Source organism: Leptonotus elevatus, chromosome 7, assembly GCF_054856555.1.
Source record: "Leptonotus elevatus isolate MCC_2025b chromosome 7, RoL_Lele_1.0, whole genome shotgun sequence".
NCBI lineage: Eukaryota > Metazoa > Chordata > Actinopteri > Syngnathiformes > Syngnathidae > Leptonotus > Leptonotus elevatus.
This window is the reverse complement of record NC_141245.1, coordinates 10,471,068-10,488,767: the sequence shown is the minus strand read 5'-3', so window position 1 is coordinate 10,488,767 and position 17,700 is coordinate 10,471,068. Positions and strand designations below refer to the sequence as shown.

General features: G+C 39.6%; 1 protein-coding gene across 1 annotated transcript in view; it reads left to right on the top strand.

Moving 5' to 3' along the window:
• The window catches only part of gucy1a2 (guanylate cyclase 1, soluble, alpha 2), a 29,737-nt gene extending 12,823 nt beyond the window's left edge, over positions 1-16,914 (top strand). The window contains exons 5-9 of the mRNA XM_086080671.1: positions 7,207-7,419; positions 9,195-9,467; positions 11,436-11,579; positions 13,370-13,524; positions 14,314-16,914. Of these exons, the coding sequence (XP_085936797.1) occupies positions 7,207-7,419; positions 9,195-9,467; positions 11,436-11,579; positions 13,370-13,524; positions 14,314-14,533 (1,005 nt within the window). The 3' untranslated portion in view covers positions 14,534-16,914. The remainder of the gene's footprint in view (positions 1-7,206; positions 7,420-9,194; positions 9,468-11,435; positions 11,580-13,369; positions 13,525-14,313) is intronic.
• The last annotated feature ends 786 nt before the right edge of the window (positions 16,915-17,700 follow it).

Below are 17,700 nucleotides of genomic sequence, written 5' to 3'. Positions count from 1 at the left end.
TATATATATATATATATATATATATATATATATATATATATATATATATATATATATATAAACCAACAACTTCATGATTTGGATGATAGTTTATTGAAACTGACATAATGCAGTGTTGTAATGCAGAGTTGTTGTTGTTGTTTAAAAAAAAAAAGAAAAAAGGGAAGTCAACCCAAAAATGTTGTTTAGTATAATATGTTCTATGTAGCCCCACTAATCTAAACATGGTATTCTCATTAAAATTGCATTATTTGTGGAGTATGAGTTAAGTAGCAAAATTCCATCCATTTTCATCCATCTCAGGGGGCAGCCATTTTGTAACTTGCTGTTGAGTGAAAATGACATCACAGTTGCTCAGGGCTCTGGTAATGACCAATCACGGCTCAGCTTAAAAAAAACAGGTGAGCCGTCATTAGTCGAGCATGACGTCAGCATGAGTCAGTTGAGTTTTTTCCTCTTCCTCTTATAAATATAAACCTCTTGAGAATAAACACATTTTGATCATGCTGAGCAAAAGTTTGTGGCATTGTCAGTCAAGGATGACTTATCCATCCATCCATTTTCTGAACCGCTTATTCCTCACAAGGGTCGTAGGGGTGCTGGAGCCTATCCCTGCTGGCTTCGGCAGTCGACGGGGTACACCCTGAACTGGTTGCCAGCCAATCCATGCATGCCTTTGGAATGTGGGAGGAAACCAGAGTACCCGATGAAAAGGGTGGCTTAGTGAAATATATTTTGAATCAATTCCATTAAATCTTCACATTGAACAATGAAGTGGATTCAGTGAGGTATACAAAGCTCTCATCAGATGATTGGCAGACCAATAATGAGTTGTATTCCCCCTCTTCCACACCCCACATGGATACTGCCAAGGTTTAAGCTTCAATCTGTGAACTGTGAGCAGCTGTATGCTTGTGTGCGGCCCTACTATCTTTCTTTTTTGCTTTGCTAAATGCTTCTTGTATGAGCAAGGCAAGAAAGTAGAATACAAAGAGAAAGAGAGGGATAGGTTGACATTTTCACGAGAAAGGGCAGCAAGAGAAGGCGACAGGCCAAGGTAAAGAGTCCGACACTCCGCCAGTGCTGCACTGTGTGTGTGCGTGTGTGTTTGTGTGTTCAGTTTGACTTCTTTCCTTTTGTCACCCAGGGACATTGGTTGTGCAAGAGGCATCCAAAGCCCCACTGTAAAGGTCAAATCCCACCTCTCTCTACCCTTACTTGGTGTGTACCAGTAAACACAAGGTGGGCTGGGGTGGGGGATGATACGGAGGTCAAATACATGCCACAGCACTGTGATGGTACAACAGCATGGCACAGATGTGTGTTGTTTTGTCAAAGATTACAAGATTTGTTGAGAGATTCCTTAAAGATTGAGTCTACTGTACAATATGTTGCATAGCATGGACTCTGTTTTCATGTTGGCCCATCACACCAGAGACTGAGCCATGCTTTCATATTGGCTTCATTATTTTAATGTAGATGTCAATCATTGTCACGTCACATCACTGACATGTGGCTGATTCATAAAACATTCATTAAACTCGGAAATGGATTTTTCGTCTGTAAGTTTCCGTGCATTTGATGATGCTACTGTGATTCATTATTTTGAATTGCTGCAAAACCATTGGCCGAAAATTCACCACTTGTGGAATCTTATATGGCAGAACCCCGCACATTGCGAGTGTCCAGTGGAGGCCTGCGCAGTTGAGTTGATCCCGTCCTCAGTTGATTGGCACATGTTGTAATGAACAAGCCAGGCTAGGTCAAGCGAGGTCGGGGCAGAGTTTGTTTTTGGCCGTTCTGACACCTGAATGGAGAAGTGCTAGTGGAGGAAGCTCGGTTATGCTCTGATGCTGCTTGAGGCGGCTTTACTACATCCAGCACGCGGCGCCTTGAAGCTATGCAGGGTACATGGAAATCCCAAGACAATCCAGGTGTTCCGGAGCAAAATCTGCTTCCCATGGTCAGAAAGTTTGGTCTTAGCCGCAGGTCATGAATCCTCCAGTAGAATATTTATGCAAAGCAAAGAGACACAGCTAGAAATATCAAAAATGGCTATGAACAAAACAGCATATATTATACTATACTAAAGAGCTCTAAATTAAACCCCATTGAACATCTGTTAATTAATTAGTGAGTTAATTGCCTAAAAAAAAAGAAAAATGAATACCTGACAACCAGCCTAGCCCTGTGACATTGGTGTATTAAAGTATCACTACTGAATTTTGAAAAACAAAAGCCCCTCAGTAAATGCTAAATTGGATTTGGTTATGTTCGCTACAGCGTGTTAATGTGCAACCAGTACTACTATTGTTATAGGACTACACAGTACAATATAGTCCTCGTCTGACAAGATAAAAGCTTTTGTGTGTGTGTGTGTGGTTGTCGGATTTGAGAGAGACTTGATTATTTGCCGCTTACTGCTTGTTCATGCAAATAAGAGTCTGTTGACATGCCAGCGTCTGTTCACAAAAGATGATCCATTACCTCCAAATATCTGTCTTTCACCATTTCCTACCATTTCTTGTCTCAATATTTCTACTCTTGCAACACTGTACATTATAATACGTTATTTACAGTAACTTGGCAAAACTTCCAGCACAGAGATTACATTTACAACTAAATTCTCATATTACCGGTAGTTGCATTAAATTGTGTTTTTAGTCACAACGGTCTATTCCCTTCATTTGCTCCACTGGTTTGAGTAGTGCATGTGGAGTATACATTTTTTGGCCAATCATATTTTAGCTTCTGTGTGTTACCATATCAATCAAATCTGCCCAAGACCTTCAGAAATAGATGTAACCTTGTAACTTATTAATTTAATTTAAATTCACCTTAGAGGCCCTCAATGGCGCTCACATTTTTCTATCCTCTAATTGTTTGGCGAGATCAAAACTTGTTACAGTTAAAGTTGACTAGCAAAACGTGTCTGTAATGATCTCACATTAATGAATATAATAATTAGCATTTCAGCTGAGTATATTGCATTTTATTTTTGTTTTTCCTAATGGATATTTCAGACGGTGTACTGTACATAGCACAGTTGTGTGCTATTATAGCGTGTTTTTCATATGTGAGAAATGTATTTATTTTGGCTTCATAGGGACTTAACAAAACTGTGCACACAATAGAATGGCGTGGCAACATCATTTTCGGGGGGCATTTATCAGGTTTGGAAAAGAGCTCTTCATATTTTATAAGTGATGTGTTTTGTTTCTTTGCCCTGAGTTGTAAAGTCTTCATACGTAAAACATTTTCTAACTCATTCAGATATTATCGCTCTCTGACCATTTTTCACATTGTCCAGATTTGCTTTGTTTTTTTCAGCCATCCTTCATCTCCCTGCTTGTATTTTTTCCCCCTCCATCTGTGTGTGATGTAAGCAAAAGCAGGATAGACTGCTGAGTTAAACAGATGCTCAGGCAGACCAACACAAATCCTCCAGAGATGTGTGCAGATGAGTGTGTCACTGTCTGTACAGTATGTGTGTTTGTGACAAAGAAACAAATAAGATCACTGAGTAAAAGGTACAGAGACATCATATATCCAACATGTTTGGACACTTGAAATGGCATGCTTTGCTCAGCTCCTCTAAAAGGGTAATTTTATGCTACTTGTGTGTTTCTGTACTGGCTAGGTTTACTCGGTAGTGTGATTCTTGATGTGGATAAGATTTTATGTGATTGTCAAAGCTTTTCAGTAGTAATTTATTTCAGGCATGTGTACTTATTTAAAATATACAAATGTTTAAATGTCACGCCACATTTTCGCCTCTAATTGGGTCATCAAACTAATGAAAACATCAGACTCGTGTTCTAGAAGCCCTGTTGTGATGGGAATATAAATAAATATCTGCCATGCTGTGCTTTTTCATTGAGCCAAACCAAACAGAGCAAGCCAGCATGTCTCAACTTTTCTCTGAACATATTTAGTAAAAATTTGAAGGACACGCTGAAAGAATTTGTAATTGTTTAAAGCACATTTGCCCACCACTGTTCTACTTAGTGCTCATAAGAAGATTTACAATTACAACTTTGTAACTTGGTAGTAGGTGATGTCTGGTAGGTGCTGGATTTCACTTTCCTTTCTTTTCTTTGATCCTTCCTCGGGTCTCCTGACAACCTCACGGCTCTAGCTGGATTCTGAAGTATTCGGTTTAGGTGAACGGTATGGGATTTTTAATAGATTTTAGGTGAATTAATGAGTACACACTCACACGCACGCACACATGCACACACGCACAAACCCCCCCCCCCCCCACACACACACACATCCACACAAGCACATACTCACGCATATACAAAATAAAAATAAAAATAATTTTAAAAAAAATTTAAAAAGAGAGAGAGAGCAATGATAATGACATGTTGAATCGTTAAAATTACCGAATGAACAATACTGAGCTCTCTCTCCCCCAAAAATTAATAAATTACAACTTTACATTGTGAGACAGACATGGAAATGTCACACACAGTAATGTGTCACAAAAGGACCAGCGCTCCACTTCTTCAAACTGACTCTGGTGACTAGGGTGGTTGCTCCAGCACGATCGCTTCTTCTCATGCACTGAATGAAGCAAACACTGCGGGATCTCTTTGTAGACGTGCTGGTTGATCATTTGGCCCACACTAAAGGGAAAAACTTGTAGTTTAGGCTTCAATCTGGTGCGATGAGCGAGTGTTGTAAGCAAGTGATGAGATATGCAGCAACTGCCACTGGTCGGGTAGAGATAGACCAAGGCGTGTTTCATAGATGAACAAGAACCAGTCAGTTTGTCGACGCATACTCAATGAAGGCCAATTTACAGATGAAAATAGAGTGCAGTGGTGAGTCCTGAAGGGAGCATTTGTTATGAAGCGGATGGCAGAGTTCTAAAGTAAAACGCTTGAATGCAGAACTATTGGCGACTTTACTATAATCAAACATGATAAGGATGGATTGATCAAGTGTTTTTCAAGCAGACGCATGGAAATGCTAGGGACAGTTAATGGTGCTCTTACTAAATCAAATGATTTTGGTTTTGGAAGTATTTAATCCCATATCGCCAAACATATCATATTAAATACAAGACATATTGAGCCCTCTATTTCATGAGTATTTTTTTTTTCATTGAAAACCTGACGTATATGATCTGACACATGTATTGCACGGGTAATCCATTAGAGGGCAGTATCACCCAGATCATGCTTTTTCCAGCAACCTTGCAAGATCACCTCGATTGAGAAAGGAGAGACACCTATTAGTTTTGATTTTTGGAAATACTAATATGTTTGATATGTCTGTTAATTATTATATTTTTGACAGTTACAAATGTATGAATTTAAAGCATTGTGACCGGATGTATCAAATATGATACAAATCAAAAAGCATATGTGGAAACAGTTGATTTTCAAAAGGACTAATAAATACTCTGTTTACAAATACATTTCTCTCATATATTTCATGGTTCAGGCTTTATAGGGTTAAGTTAAGTAGCAGACTAGACGAAGTCGTATAGATAATAGACAAACCTTTTACAGAATTAGCTATTTTATTAATAGAAATGGAGAAAAACGTAGGGTTAAGAATTGATCCTTGAGGAACACCTATTGTGATGGGGAGAAGGTGGGACAGCTCTCTGAGGTCGTTAGAAAACCAAGACAAGGAGTTCCCTGTGACGACAAAACGGCTGAGCCTGAGAATAGTGACGGATGCGTCAAAAGTTTTGTTTAAATCTATAAAAACAAATAGCAGCACAAAGCATCTCTAAAACTAAGGCAAATGTGATGTCATTAACTCATTCACTGCCATTGACGTCTATAAACGTAAAACTATTTCTATTAGTTTAACATTTTTTTCCCACTTTTGTTAACAAAAGTATGAAAACCTAGACATTTTTTTAATAATCTTTTTTTTGTGTGATTAATTTTTTTTAATTTATAATTAATTGCATGACTTCAATAGCTAACTCACGATTAATCACAAATCTGTTCTAAATGTACAATACATTTTCTAGGTTTTCATACTTTTGTTAACAAAAGTGGGATAAAATGTTAAACTAATAGAAATAGTTTAAATGAAATTTTGACGTCTATAGCCGTCAATGGCAGTGAATGAGTTAAGGACCCAAAGCTAGTTTCGAAGCCAGATTGAACACTAGACAGAACACTATGACCCCATTTTGTGGCAGCCTATGTAGCTGTCAGCAAATGTGTCTTCGTTATAGAGAAACATCGTCTGCCGCACTTTATTAATGTGTTCATTCACCTGTATGTGTGAATATGCCGAGTCTCTCATCACGCAGTAGTTCACACTAATCCACCACCGTGTTTCAGCATATCCACTTGGAACGTGAACCCTGTGGGGTCTAGGCTCCATGCGTGCATATGGATGCATATGTTTTTTTATGTTGGTGTTTCTTGGAAAAGAGACGATTCCCTGTGTGTTTGTGTGTAGCGAAATACGGCGTTGTGTGTGTAATGCAGACTGTATGTATTATGCAGACAGAGCAGAGCCTTGTGCTATAAATAAAACAGGGCTGCAGTGTGCTCACCGGCGGAATAATCTATCTGACACTATGGAGAGAGACAGAACAGAGGATGGAGGAGACGCTTCGAGAGAGTGTGTAAGAAGCAGGTGAAGATAGAAAGAGTAAACAGAAGGAATAAACAGGGGTGGAAGGCTGGTCAAAAGAAATCATGTGGAGCGGAAGGCTATGGGTCACGGTACTGTAGTTCACACCTTGCCTTTGTGAGTATTTGTATTCAAAGGCGGGATCATGTCTGCCTTCATCTCCTGAGGCGATCGACCACCATTGCCCATTTTTTAATCTGGGAAGATGTGATGCTTTGTCCAGAAACCGAGCTTATAACATTTGATAACCAAGTGACACATTTGCTTCATATGAGAGTCACATGTTAACAAGCACTTGCCATATAGTTGTGCTTTGAAGACATTTAGATGGGCATATGTCTCGATAAGTAGGACACCAGTTCACCCACTTTTTAAAAGCTTTTTCCACCCCATACAAGCCGACATGCATTATGCATTAAGCCTTACTTAACCACACCGATCCTATGTTGCTATAATTATCTTTGTTGAACACCATTTGGCCTCTGAATGTGCACAAAAATGCAAAACTTCCCATCATGAGCATTATGGAAGAATTTGGAGTGCTTTCTCCCTTTCACATCGATTTTCATTCCTTTCTTATTTAATGGACAGGTCATGGAGTTGAAGGGTCAGATGATCCATGTGCCAGAGTCGTACTCGCTGATGTTTCTGGGCTCACCGCGTGTTGACAAGTTGGAGGAGCTGATGGGCCGAGGCCTCCACCTGTCAGACATCCCCATGCACGATGCCACGAGGGACGTCATCTTGGTGGGGGAGCAGGCCAAAGCTCAGGATGGCCTCAAAAAGAGGATGGACAAACTCAAGGTAGAACGCCAGCCAGTCATTCCATTCTGCACTTTGTAACAATTTGCCCAAAAATATCTTTACAATAGCCTTTTCATTTGATCATTTATGACTAAAACATTTTTTAGTTAGTAGATTAACATCTTAGCTGCTTATAATGGGAACTCTTGCAAGATTCTGGCCAATAGTTTTCAGACAGGATTCGGGTTCGAATTTCCCACCCTCTGTCTGCGGATGTGACTTATCGTGTATGTGAAGAAGGGAAAAGGAAAATGTTACATTTTTTGGCTACAGGTGGCAGTAGAGATTCGAAATTCCATTTTTTCAGCGTTCAGTGGCTTTAAAGTGGAAGTCAACTTTAAACATTTCTTGACAATAATATGTTATATGTGACCTCACTAGTCTACATTTGTGGAATATGAGTTATGAAGCAAAATCCAGCTCTTTTTATTCATGTCATGGTCGCGGCCATTTTGCCACTTTCTGTTGACTGAAGATGACATCAATGTTGCTCAGGCAACGATCAATCACAGCTCACCTGTTTTCTGAAGCTGCGCTGTGATTGGTTGTTACCTGAGACCTGAGCAACTGTGATGTCATCTTCAGTCGACAGCAAGTGGCAAAATGGCCGCCTCCTGAGATGGATAAAAACAGCTGGATTTTGCGGCTTAACTCATATTAACCAGAATACCGCATTTAGACTAGTTGGGCTGCATAGAACATATTATTGTCCAAAAATATGGGGGGTTGACTTCCCCTGTAAACATTTTTTATTATACATTGGTATTTAAAATCAGTTCCAGAACAGAAATGTAAACAGTCACCATCATAAAACCTTAACTGCTCAGGCAATATTTTAAGTAACATATTAGAACTTCTACTATAACTAATGTACACTCATGTGTAGGGGTGTGAATTGCCTAGTAGTGGCGATTCAATTCGTATCACGATTCATAGGTCACGATTCGACTCGATACCGATTAATCCCGATACGAATCTATAAATTGATTATTTTTGATTTTTTTCCCCCCTCAATTTTAGAAAATACTTATCAGTAAACTTGTACAACATATACACTGTAAGATTTGTATGAAAATGTATTTATCTGAAAATTCAGGCTTATAACTGAGCCCCACTGCATTTAACAAACAGGTTGCAGTCTGTTTCATGTTTGAACAGCACTCAAATAAAATATTAAGGCTTAATGTTCCATTAATATAACATGACAAATCAATTATTTTTCAAAAATCGTTCACACCTCTTGATGATGCATGATGACACGGATTACTGCTTGCCCATAAGAGACTAAGCTCAGTTAGTAGAGTACTTCCCATTCTTCCACATCAGTATAGAACCCTTTGGGTTCCACTTTTCCACCTCTCTCTCGAGCAACCATGGTAAATCTGTTGCATCACTTCCATTGATGAGTCAAATCCCAACATTGCCAGACTGGCTGGATTGAGCAGAGCTCTTGGGACTCGCTCTTCTAATTTGCTTTCAAAGCATCCATGAGCAAGTCACTGGGTCCTGACCCAATCCATGCATCTGCTGTGTGCATCATCTCTCGCTGCTACACTCCCCCGGGCCACTCTCATAAATAGATATGTTTCACTCAAGTTGCCAGGATGAACAGTGGTAGCACACTGCATCAGACAGACTCAGAGGAACTCGCCCACAGACACAATAATCGCATGCAGACACACACCAGATACATTCACATGTTTATGGGGTTATTTTAATCTGGTGCATCACAACACCCCAAAGAAACCCTCTTCATCTCTCCCCTCCTCGTTTAGGCCACGTTAGAGCGCACTCACCAGGCTTTAGAGGAGGAAAAGAGAAGAACCGTGGACCTCCTCTATTCCATCTTTCCGGGCGATGTGGCGCAGAAACTGTGGCAGGGCCAACCAGTGCCCGCTCGCAAGTTCGATGACGTCACCATGCTGTTCTCCGACATCGTGGGCTTCACCGCCGTGTGTGCGCAGTGCACGCCTATGCAGGTCATCTCCATGCTGAACGAGCTGTACACTCGCTTTGACTACCAGTGTGGGATTCTCGATGTTTATAAGGTTAGTAGACAAAAAAACCCGGATACATATGAGGTGGACAGTGTTTGTTTGGGCGAGCCATAAAAACAGCAGCCTCTTTCACGTACATAATTGGTGCATCACAGATAAACAGACGATCATGGCAACCCACAATCAGATAATTATGTGTGACAGCTTCAGCACCAGCATCTAGTGCTTATGATTGCTTCTTACACAGCAGGAGAGGAGAAATGACTGTCAGAGTCGATTTCACACCCCTATCATGGCATTGTGAAATATCCCAAGATGGAAAATTCATCCTTGCATCCTGTGTTGTTATTGTTTCTACAAAGCAGTGACCAAAAATAAATAAATAGGAAAAATGCCTGATTTGACAAAAATTCCCCCAAAAAGCACGCTAAATAAAAACCATTCAAATGAATGGAGAGGAAGGACAAAATAGACAAATCAAGCACCTTTTTCCAAGCCACACAGCATGCGCATAAAAAAAACGAGAGATGTGATTTTCACCTCATTTTGTTGACATGCTTCCTATTTTTAGCTTGGTGTCAATTTATTTTTCTAAAAATGTACACTTGCCCTCCTGTACAAGTTTAAAGAGAAAACGCAGATATAACATTGGTGTGTTTTGTGTGTGATAGAGTGCAGCTTGTTAAATTTAGAGTGGGAAGTGACTCGAAAATCTTTGTAAAATTTCACCGTCACTGTGGCCACAATATTCCTCAATTCATCGTATTTGGACAGTCTGTAGTTCTAGGGGTCTTCCTTTAAGAAAACCCCACTTTGTTTGGCAAATACGTTATTTAGTAACTTTAATTTGACTTGAAGCGAGACTTTGTCCCAAATCAGCTCCATTGACCACAATGTTTACAAATACTTAGCTTTTTTTCTGACAATTAAAAAAAAAAAAGTGTATTTTTAACCTGCTCTAATTTGGTCATCAAAAAAAAATCAGATTAAAAAAATGAGAATATGCTCAAAGCCTTGCCGTTCTAATGAGCCCTTTGTGGAATCTGTATCTTTAACTTATGAGAGCCTTTTGTTCAAGGTGTGTGCTCTCCCAGTACTCAGTGGAAAACCATTGCCAACCCCCCCCCAAAAAACATTAGTTTTTTTGTACCTACCTATGAATAATTATTAGGTTTTTTTTTAGGTAGGCTTGGATTCTTATCTGTTGGCGTCTCCAATGAGTCGGCCATATTGGCCAAAACATTAGGTACACCCCAGATTCTCATCTGTAGCCAACCCCAATGCGGCAGCCCCATTCAAAATTTCAGATGGAATTTTATTTTATGATATATTCTTAATCTCAGAGGCTCTTCAAAGTGGAAGTCAAATTTTCTTCGTTTGCACTGGGATAAAATTTTCAGTCGTCTACAAGTGGATTTTTCTGCTTAATTCGTATTCCACCAACACAATATTAATCAGAATATCATGTTTAGACTTGTGGGAGTGCGTACAGCATCATGTAAAGTAATTTTTTGACTTGACTACCTTGAACTGCTGTGAGTAATTGTATGTATGTGCGCAGGGAAGAAGAATGTGTGTGTATAAAGTAGGACGCAAACCCAAGTGGACACAGTGAGGAAATTGAGACAGCCGTATATTGACATTGTTATGGTTACTGTCCAAGTGACTTACCTGCTTGAACGCTTACTTGAGAGCAGTTTGTCTCTCCGTTTTCCCCTTTTCACCCCGATTTTTTTTTTTCTTGTCGTATTCTCCTGGTGTTCACCATCCTGTTTGTTCAAGCCACACAAGTTTGATTTAAAAAACATGATGGGGCGGCAGTAGCTTAAACATAGAGCTTCTATTAGCTCTATGACTAATTTTCAGATGGATTTCTATTGTCGTCATGAGCAGCTCAATTATGCTAGTAACCAAAAGGGGATAACCGAAACCGTATCCCATTGACAGTGTCAATTTTTGCCCAGCGCATGTAAAAAAAACGTCTGTTAAAATGAAAGGTTACTTCATGTGCCCCCACAGATAGAGACCATAGGTGACGCCTACTGTGTGGCAGGAGGTCTTCACAAGAAGGTGGACAGTCATGCAAAGCCCATCGCACACATGGCTCTGAAGATGATGGAACTTTCTGAAGAAGTGCTCACACCTGATGAAAAGCCTATTAAGGTGAGTTTGGTTACAGGTAAATGTGTAGACAAGCGCACTTTTTCGCCATAGTTACGCACACTTTAATGCTGAAATGAGCACATGATTTACCATAAACATAAAAAAAAAGCTATTAACAGAAAGAGAGCTTGCAATGACATTGTGTGATCACATTTAATACAGTTTAGCAATGAGGATGAATGAAAAATGTAATGCCAACCTACGAACATGCTTTGGATATGTATAAAACAAACACAATCAGTTTAAGAGCAGGTTGATGTACAGCACGTCCTGTTTGTGTACATGGATTGAATGTGATTAAAGTATGTAATCTTGTTTTGTGATTAGATGGCCAGATGTTCATGAATATGTGTTAACTTGTGACAGTGTGTGTGGTAATCTCCTAAAGACGGCCCAGCCTACGTTGTGACAAAGCACAAATACTCTCCGTCACTCTTCACTCTTCTTCTAAACTACCTTTTTGACAAAACTCCAAACAGCCTTGAACCAAAAGAAATGCAAAGAGACACATAAAAAGCTATTGTGACAATACAATACACAATAACAAAACCTTTCATGCTAAAAGTAAAATCACAAAGTTACATATAACATAAAACTACAGTATTGTTAAGAAACCATCTTCCCGTAATGTTGTATTTATATGGCGCTTCTGCTGGAAACCGATTTGATAAAAGGTATCAAAACGACGACACGGGGGACATTAGTGTGCGAGAGAAGCTGCAACATAATTGCTGATTAACAGACAGCACAGAGGTTCTCTGTGCTTTTCCATTTGTCTCAAAATAGAAAGGCCTTGCCAAGCGCTTTTGGCCTGCATGCTCGCTCTTCCAATTTCTCCCTCTGCCTCTTGCTGTCTCCCTGCCTCCTTCCATTTTAACTAGCTCTCTCACGCCTCGGTAGTGTTTTGCTTTTTGTCGCACAGCTTATTTTCTGCCTGATTTCCTTTGTTTTCCTCCTCCCCAACCCTCTCTGGTGCTCGCCATTGTCCAAATCCCCTCCTGGGCCGCTATGACCATAGCACTTGATAAATGCTGTTCAGTGAGAGCACTCAACTCCAGCCAACGTTGCACTGTTATGCAAACTAGCATGAGAAGAAGAAAAAAAAAGAGCGACGGAGCGATAGAGATTAGGAGAGAAGTAGAACGACACAGAAGCCTAATATTACAAACTGTATCCGATTTATAGTGCGATCATGAGTAGCTGAGTAACTGTCAGTCTAAATCTTCTGACTGTATTTTAGGTCTATGTATAAGCAAAAATAAAATAAAAATTGGCATCAGACACAAACAACTTCTTTTTTTTTTTTACCTCCATAAATCAACCGCAACTGGCCTTCAATCTCCGCCCACTTGCATGTTGATGAGTTTGATTTCTCCCTCTATCTATATTGTCTCCCGGTCTATCTCTCGCTGTCCTTTCTGCCTCACTACCCCCATCCCCTGCTGTTGCCATGACTACCTTGCACTGTGCTGGCATGCAGACAGTAGCGTGGGTTTCCACGGTGATGAGATGCTCTAGTAGATCAGTTGCAATCTACCGGGTTCCACCGCCTGCCCTGTCTGTTCACCATACGTGAGTGAGTCCTCAAGAGGAAGACGTTTACTTTTGTAGCGAACGCGGCGGAAATGGAGCGATGACCTTTTTTTTGGCGACAGTGGTCTGTTGAAGGTTGAATGCCTTAAAGTTTGGCAAATTTATTTGTGAATTTTTTAACTCCATTGCATCATCTGTATGGCCAACTAAAACGCAGCCAATCAAAGCACTTGCGTGTCTTTCTTGTTGTCTCCCAGCTGAGGATCGGCATCCACACAGGCTCGGTCCTGGCTGGTGTGGTTGGAGTTCAAATGCCGAGGTACTGCCTATTTGGGAACAATGTGACGCTGGCCAGCAAGTTTGAATCAGGGAGTCATCCGAGGTGTATCAATGTCAGCCCTACAACCTACCAGTAAGTGCCATGCTCAGACTGTAGACATGTTAGGTTTTTTTCTGCAGGCTTTGTATAGCATTTCGTTATACTTTAATCATTTCACTTTATTGAAAAGCGTTGTGCTACAGCAAGTTTTTTTCCCCTAAAAACTTTAGGTACACTTGAAAAAATTAACAATTAAGAAATACAAAGGAAATATAGTAATAGGGGTCAGTAGGGGTTTGTATTAACGACATTAAGAAAAATTATAATACAAATGCCAATCTTAACTCTTTTTGTTTTATCTTCGGCAATAGACATTCTTTTAAATTTCGAACAAAACAATCAGGGAGATCCCAAGGTTATCAGTACGTCTTAAAAAGTTAAATGGAAACGTAAACAAGTAAATACCATAGGTCTCTATAGTTTTCTATTGTAAATATTTGTTCCTAAATTTAAAAATACCTGAAATATTTCACATATTTTTGTTTTAACAAAAACAAATGGTTCAGGAGGTTCCCAGGGTCAGCAGCATCTCTTATAAAGTTAAATTAAATTTTATTTCTATTTAAAAATAAATAGTTCCGTGAGGTTAAAATGGTTTTAAATTTACCTTATATCCGCCGTCAGATTCTTAAAAAAAAGGCAGATCCCGATATTCGTCAAAATGCCCAATATCGGCGGCCAGGCCGATTATCGGTCTATCCCTACTATAGAGTTGTTGTTCCCCCCCCAAAACTCAGAATTGCATATGTGACAGGGTGGACTTTTGAGGATCTGACACATTTCTGTCCAACCTCCTTATGTGTGATTCCCTTCCTTCCGCAGGCTGCTTAAAGACGACCGATCGTTTTCCTTCGTCCCTCGTTCGCAACTGGATCTCCCCGAGAATTTCCCCAAAGAGATTCCAGGAACCTGTTACTTCCTGGAGGCGGGAAAGTCTCACAGCCACGCGTCACTGACCAGCTCTCGCTCCGCCCCCCCGGCCTCTATGAGGAAAGTGTCCTACAGCATCGGGACCATGTTTCTAAGAGAAACAAGTTTGTAGGTGGCACAAAGCATACGGGAGACCAGAATGAGACCGACAGGACGCCCGATAACACACGTTGTGGATATGCAAACGACAACCTGGGCTCACTGTGGGATGGAAGAACATACAAGAAATGATTTTCATCCCCGATGATTCTGAGCCGCTCATGGCATCGAGCTCTCCTCTGCACTCTTTCAAGTCACAACAAGAACTTTCCCAGTCTTGAAGTCGTCATAATGCTTTGAGAAGAACAGGATGGGTTCGATTGAATGATGATTAGTAACCACGAAGGAGTCGCTGTGAACTTCCATCCCTTCCAATTGACAAAATTCATGTCCTGCGTTCCATGAACTTCGATGTGCATTACAACGCCCCCCCCCCCGACGAACAGTTGCAAGGGGCAGAGGAGAGACAGGTGAGAAGCAACAATGAGGGAATAGTTCAGAAAAAAAAGCTAATAATAGAAGAAGAAAAAAACATAATGCCAAAAAATGCTAGAACTAGAGCCTTTTTTCTGCTTGTAACTCAAAGCAAACTGCAATCTACAACAATCCAGCCATTTCATTGCAGGTAATATGTTCAAAAGTGTCCGTTTTGAAAGCGATTCTCAGCTCAGTGCCTTTTCTGCTCAAATCAGGAAAAAAAGAAAAAAAAGAAAAACACGCAGGATGGATTGATTTCAGATATCGGAGGGAAAAAAGCCGCACATTGACACGCTTGTCCTCAACTTTTTTTCCCCCCCCCAGACATTTTGGTGTTTCCACCAGAGCCCACGAGGGACACTGAACGTCACCGCTGTAGCTACCAGCTAGCTAGTGGCGGCAATTTATTTGAATCGTGAGGGGGGGGGGGTGCACTTCATATGTTCCAACTATTTCAAATTGCATTTATTGATTGAGTCCAGTTCTACCAATAATACACATGATGCAGTTTAGCGCACATACATATATCGTCGCAGCATATGCAACGCAGCTCACATTTGCTTTTTCAACTCTATTAGGATTCTCTTCATTTTTCCTGCTACATACTTGAAATCTCAGGCCTTCCAAATGTGTCAGTGTAGCTCACTAACAGATGATGAATTGAAATCATTTCAGATGGCCATCTTTTGTCAAGTGCATTTGTGATGACATTATTATAGGTTGTTTAACATTGGTGAACTCATAATGCATATTTAGATTTTTTTTTTTTTTAAATAGTTGACCTAGGGATGCGCATAATAACAAATAAGTGAAGGCGACTTTGGAAAGAGTTTGAGTGACATCATCGCAGATCTGCATTACGGCACAACTTGGACCATCGAAATAAGAGTTTAGAACATTCTCCCAGTGCAATTATTCACACTCTAAATCTGTCAAGACTTTTCTGCAAACAACACAGCTAATGAAGTCTGTTCTTGTCCATGCATCCACACTAGTAATGATTGTGGTCACCTTTGTTATGTCATACACATCTTGAAACTGCAGAATGCATATTGTGGCGCAGATGCACACGGGCAATAAAAGTTATCTCTACTATAGAAGTCAAGAAGGTATGGCCGCCAACTGTAACCGAAATTCGATATTTTGTTTGTTACAATAAAACATGCTAATTGATCACCATTGAATTGGTTGTGAAATATATGCTAAAGTTGAGTTTTGAGTGAAATGACCCAAAAAAAATAAATCATTCAGTGTTTTTGTTGTACAAAACCTGAAGCATTGGTTTATGAGAAATATTAAAAATGACATAAACAATTTTCATGGATTCCTAACAAAAGCTTGTTCAACTGCCCCAACTTTATCATCATCTCCATGGAATTGTGTACATGTGTCCACAAAACACAAAACAATCTTTTTAATCCCCGCTGCATTTCATTACCATGCACTCTAAAAATTGTTGGGTCAAAAGTAACCCAATTATGGATCAAAAATGGACCAATCCACTTTATGGGTCAATTTGACCTAACTTTTTGCGTTGTTTTATACAAAAAAATGACCCAATTTTTTGACCCAAGTAAAGGGTCTGACCAATATTTATGAGTTTTTATTTTATTTTTTTTGCTCAAAGTTAGGTCAAATTGACCCATTTTTGACCCAAGTGTTTTTTTTTTAGAGTGTACTAAAAATATTCCCATTACCCCATTTATTAAAAGTTTGCTTTGCGCTGATATCCACGTGCCCCAACGTATCCAGGGAAACATCTCAGTTTGGTTGATGATGGATCTATGGATGTATTACATTTTATTATTATTATTATTATTATTACTATGTTTTGTACCTAGGCTGAACATGAACCACATGTGTTGGGCGCTGGTGTGTACCAGAAAACGGTTCCATGAAAGCTGTATGACTGACATTAAGGGCACATTTTCTTGTCTTAACATATGTAAATAAAACACCAAGTGTGTTTAACAAGGAGCAGAAAGACTCTTGTTATTATTTTGACCTCAGTTGACAAAGTGTGGCACAGTCTAATCTCAATCACGAGGGTCACACAAGGATGCGCTGTAAAGGCAAGTTTTTTTTATTATTTTTTTATTATTCGTCAATCTAAAGTGTTGAAAATGGTTTGCCAGCTTGACATTGCAATGTTAATGTTTGAACAAGCAAAAAAGTAGTGATGGGAAAATGAAGCTTCATGAAGCACTTGTGATATTTTTTGACTCCCCTAGATGGTGCTCTTGGTTTAAATATAAAGGCTAGTGCAAAGGAAATTGATTACATTTCCACTGCATCTTTCAACCAAGAGTGGCATCTAGAGGAGTCAAAAAATATTAAAAGTGCTTCATGAAGCTTAATTTTCCCATCACTACAAAAAAGTAAAGATTTTGGAGGTACAACGTCTTGGCCCGTCGCCAGCAATTAATTTTTTTCCACTGTATTTTCAAAACAATTCTCAGGTTTTTCTTCCCCTTTTTTAAAAACATTAAATAAATCCGTTTTCATTCTCCTTTGTAAAATATTGCAGCGTTCCCCCCGGTATCTTGTTCGCCATCTTTTACTAAATGGACTCATGCACTACAGTACTAATCAATGGTAACATTTTCCAAAATATTCACCCTGCGGCTTTTTCCCAAGTGTTTTTATTTTCAGAAGCCAAAGTCTTGTTGTATAAACACATTTCCAAAACAGCATAAAAAAAAAAAGTTACAGTGGAACATAATCCTTCACATTCACACCTATTGAGTTTTTAGAGCAATAGAA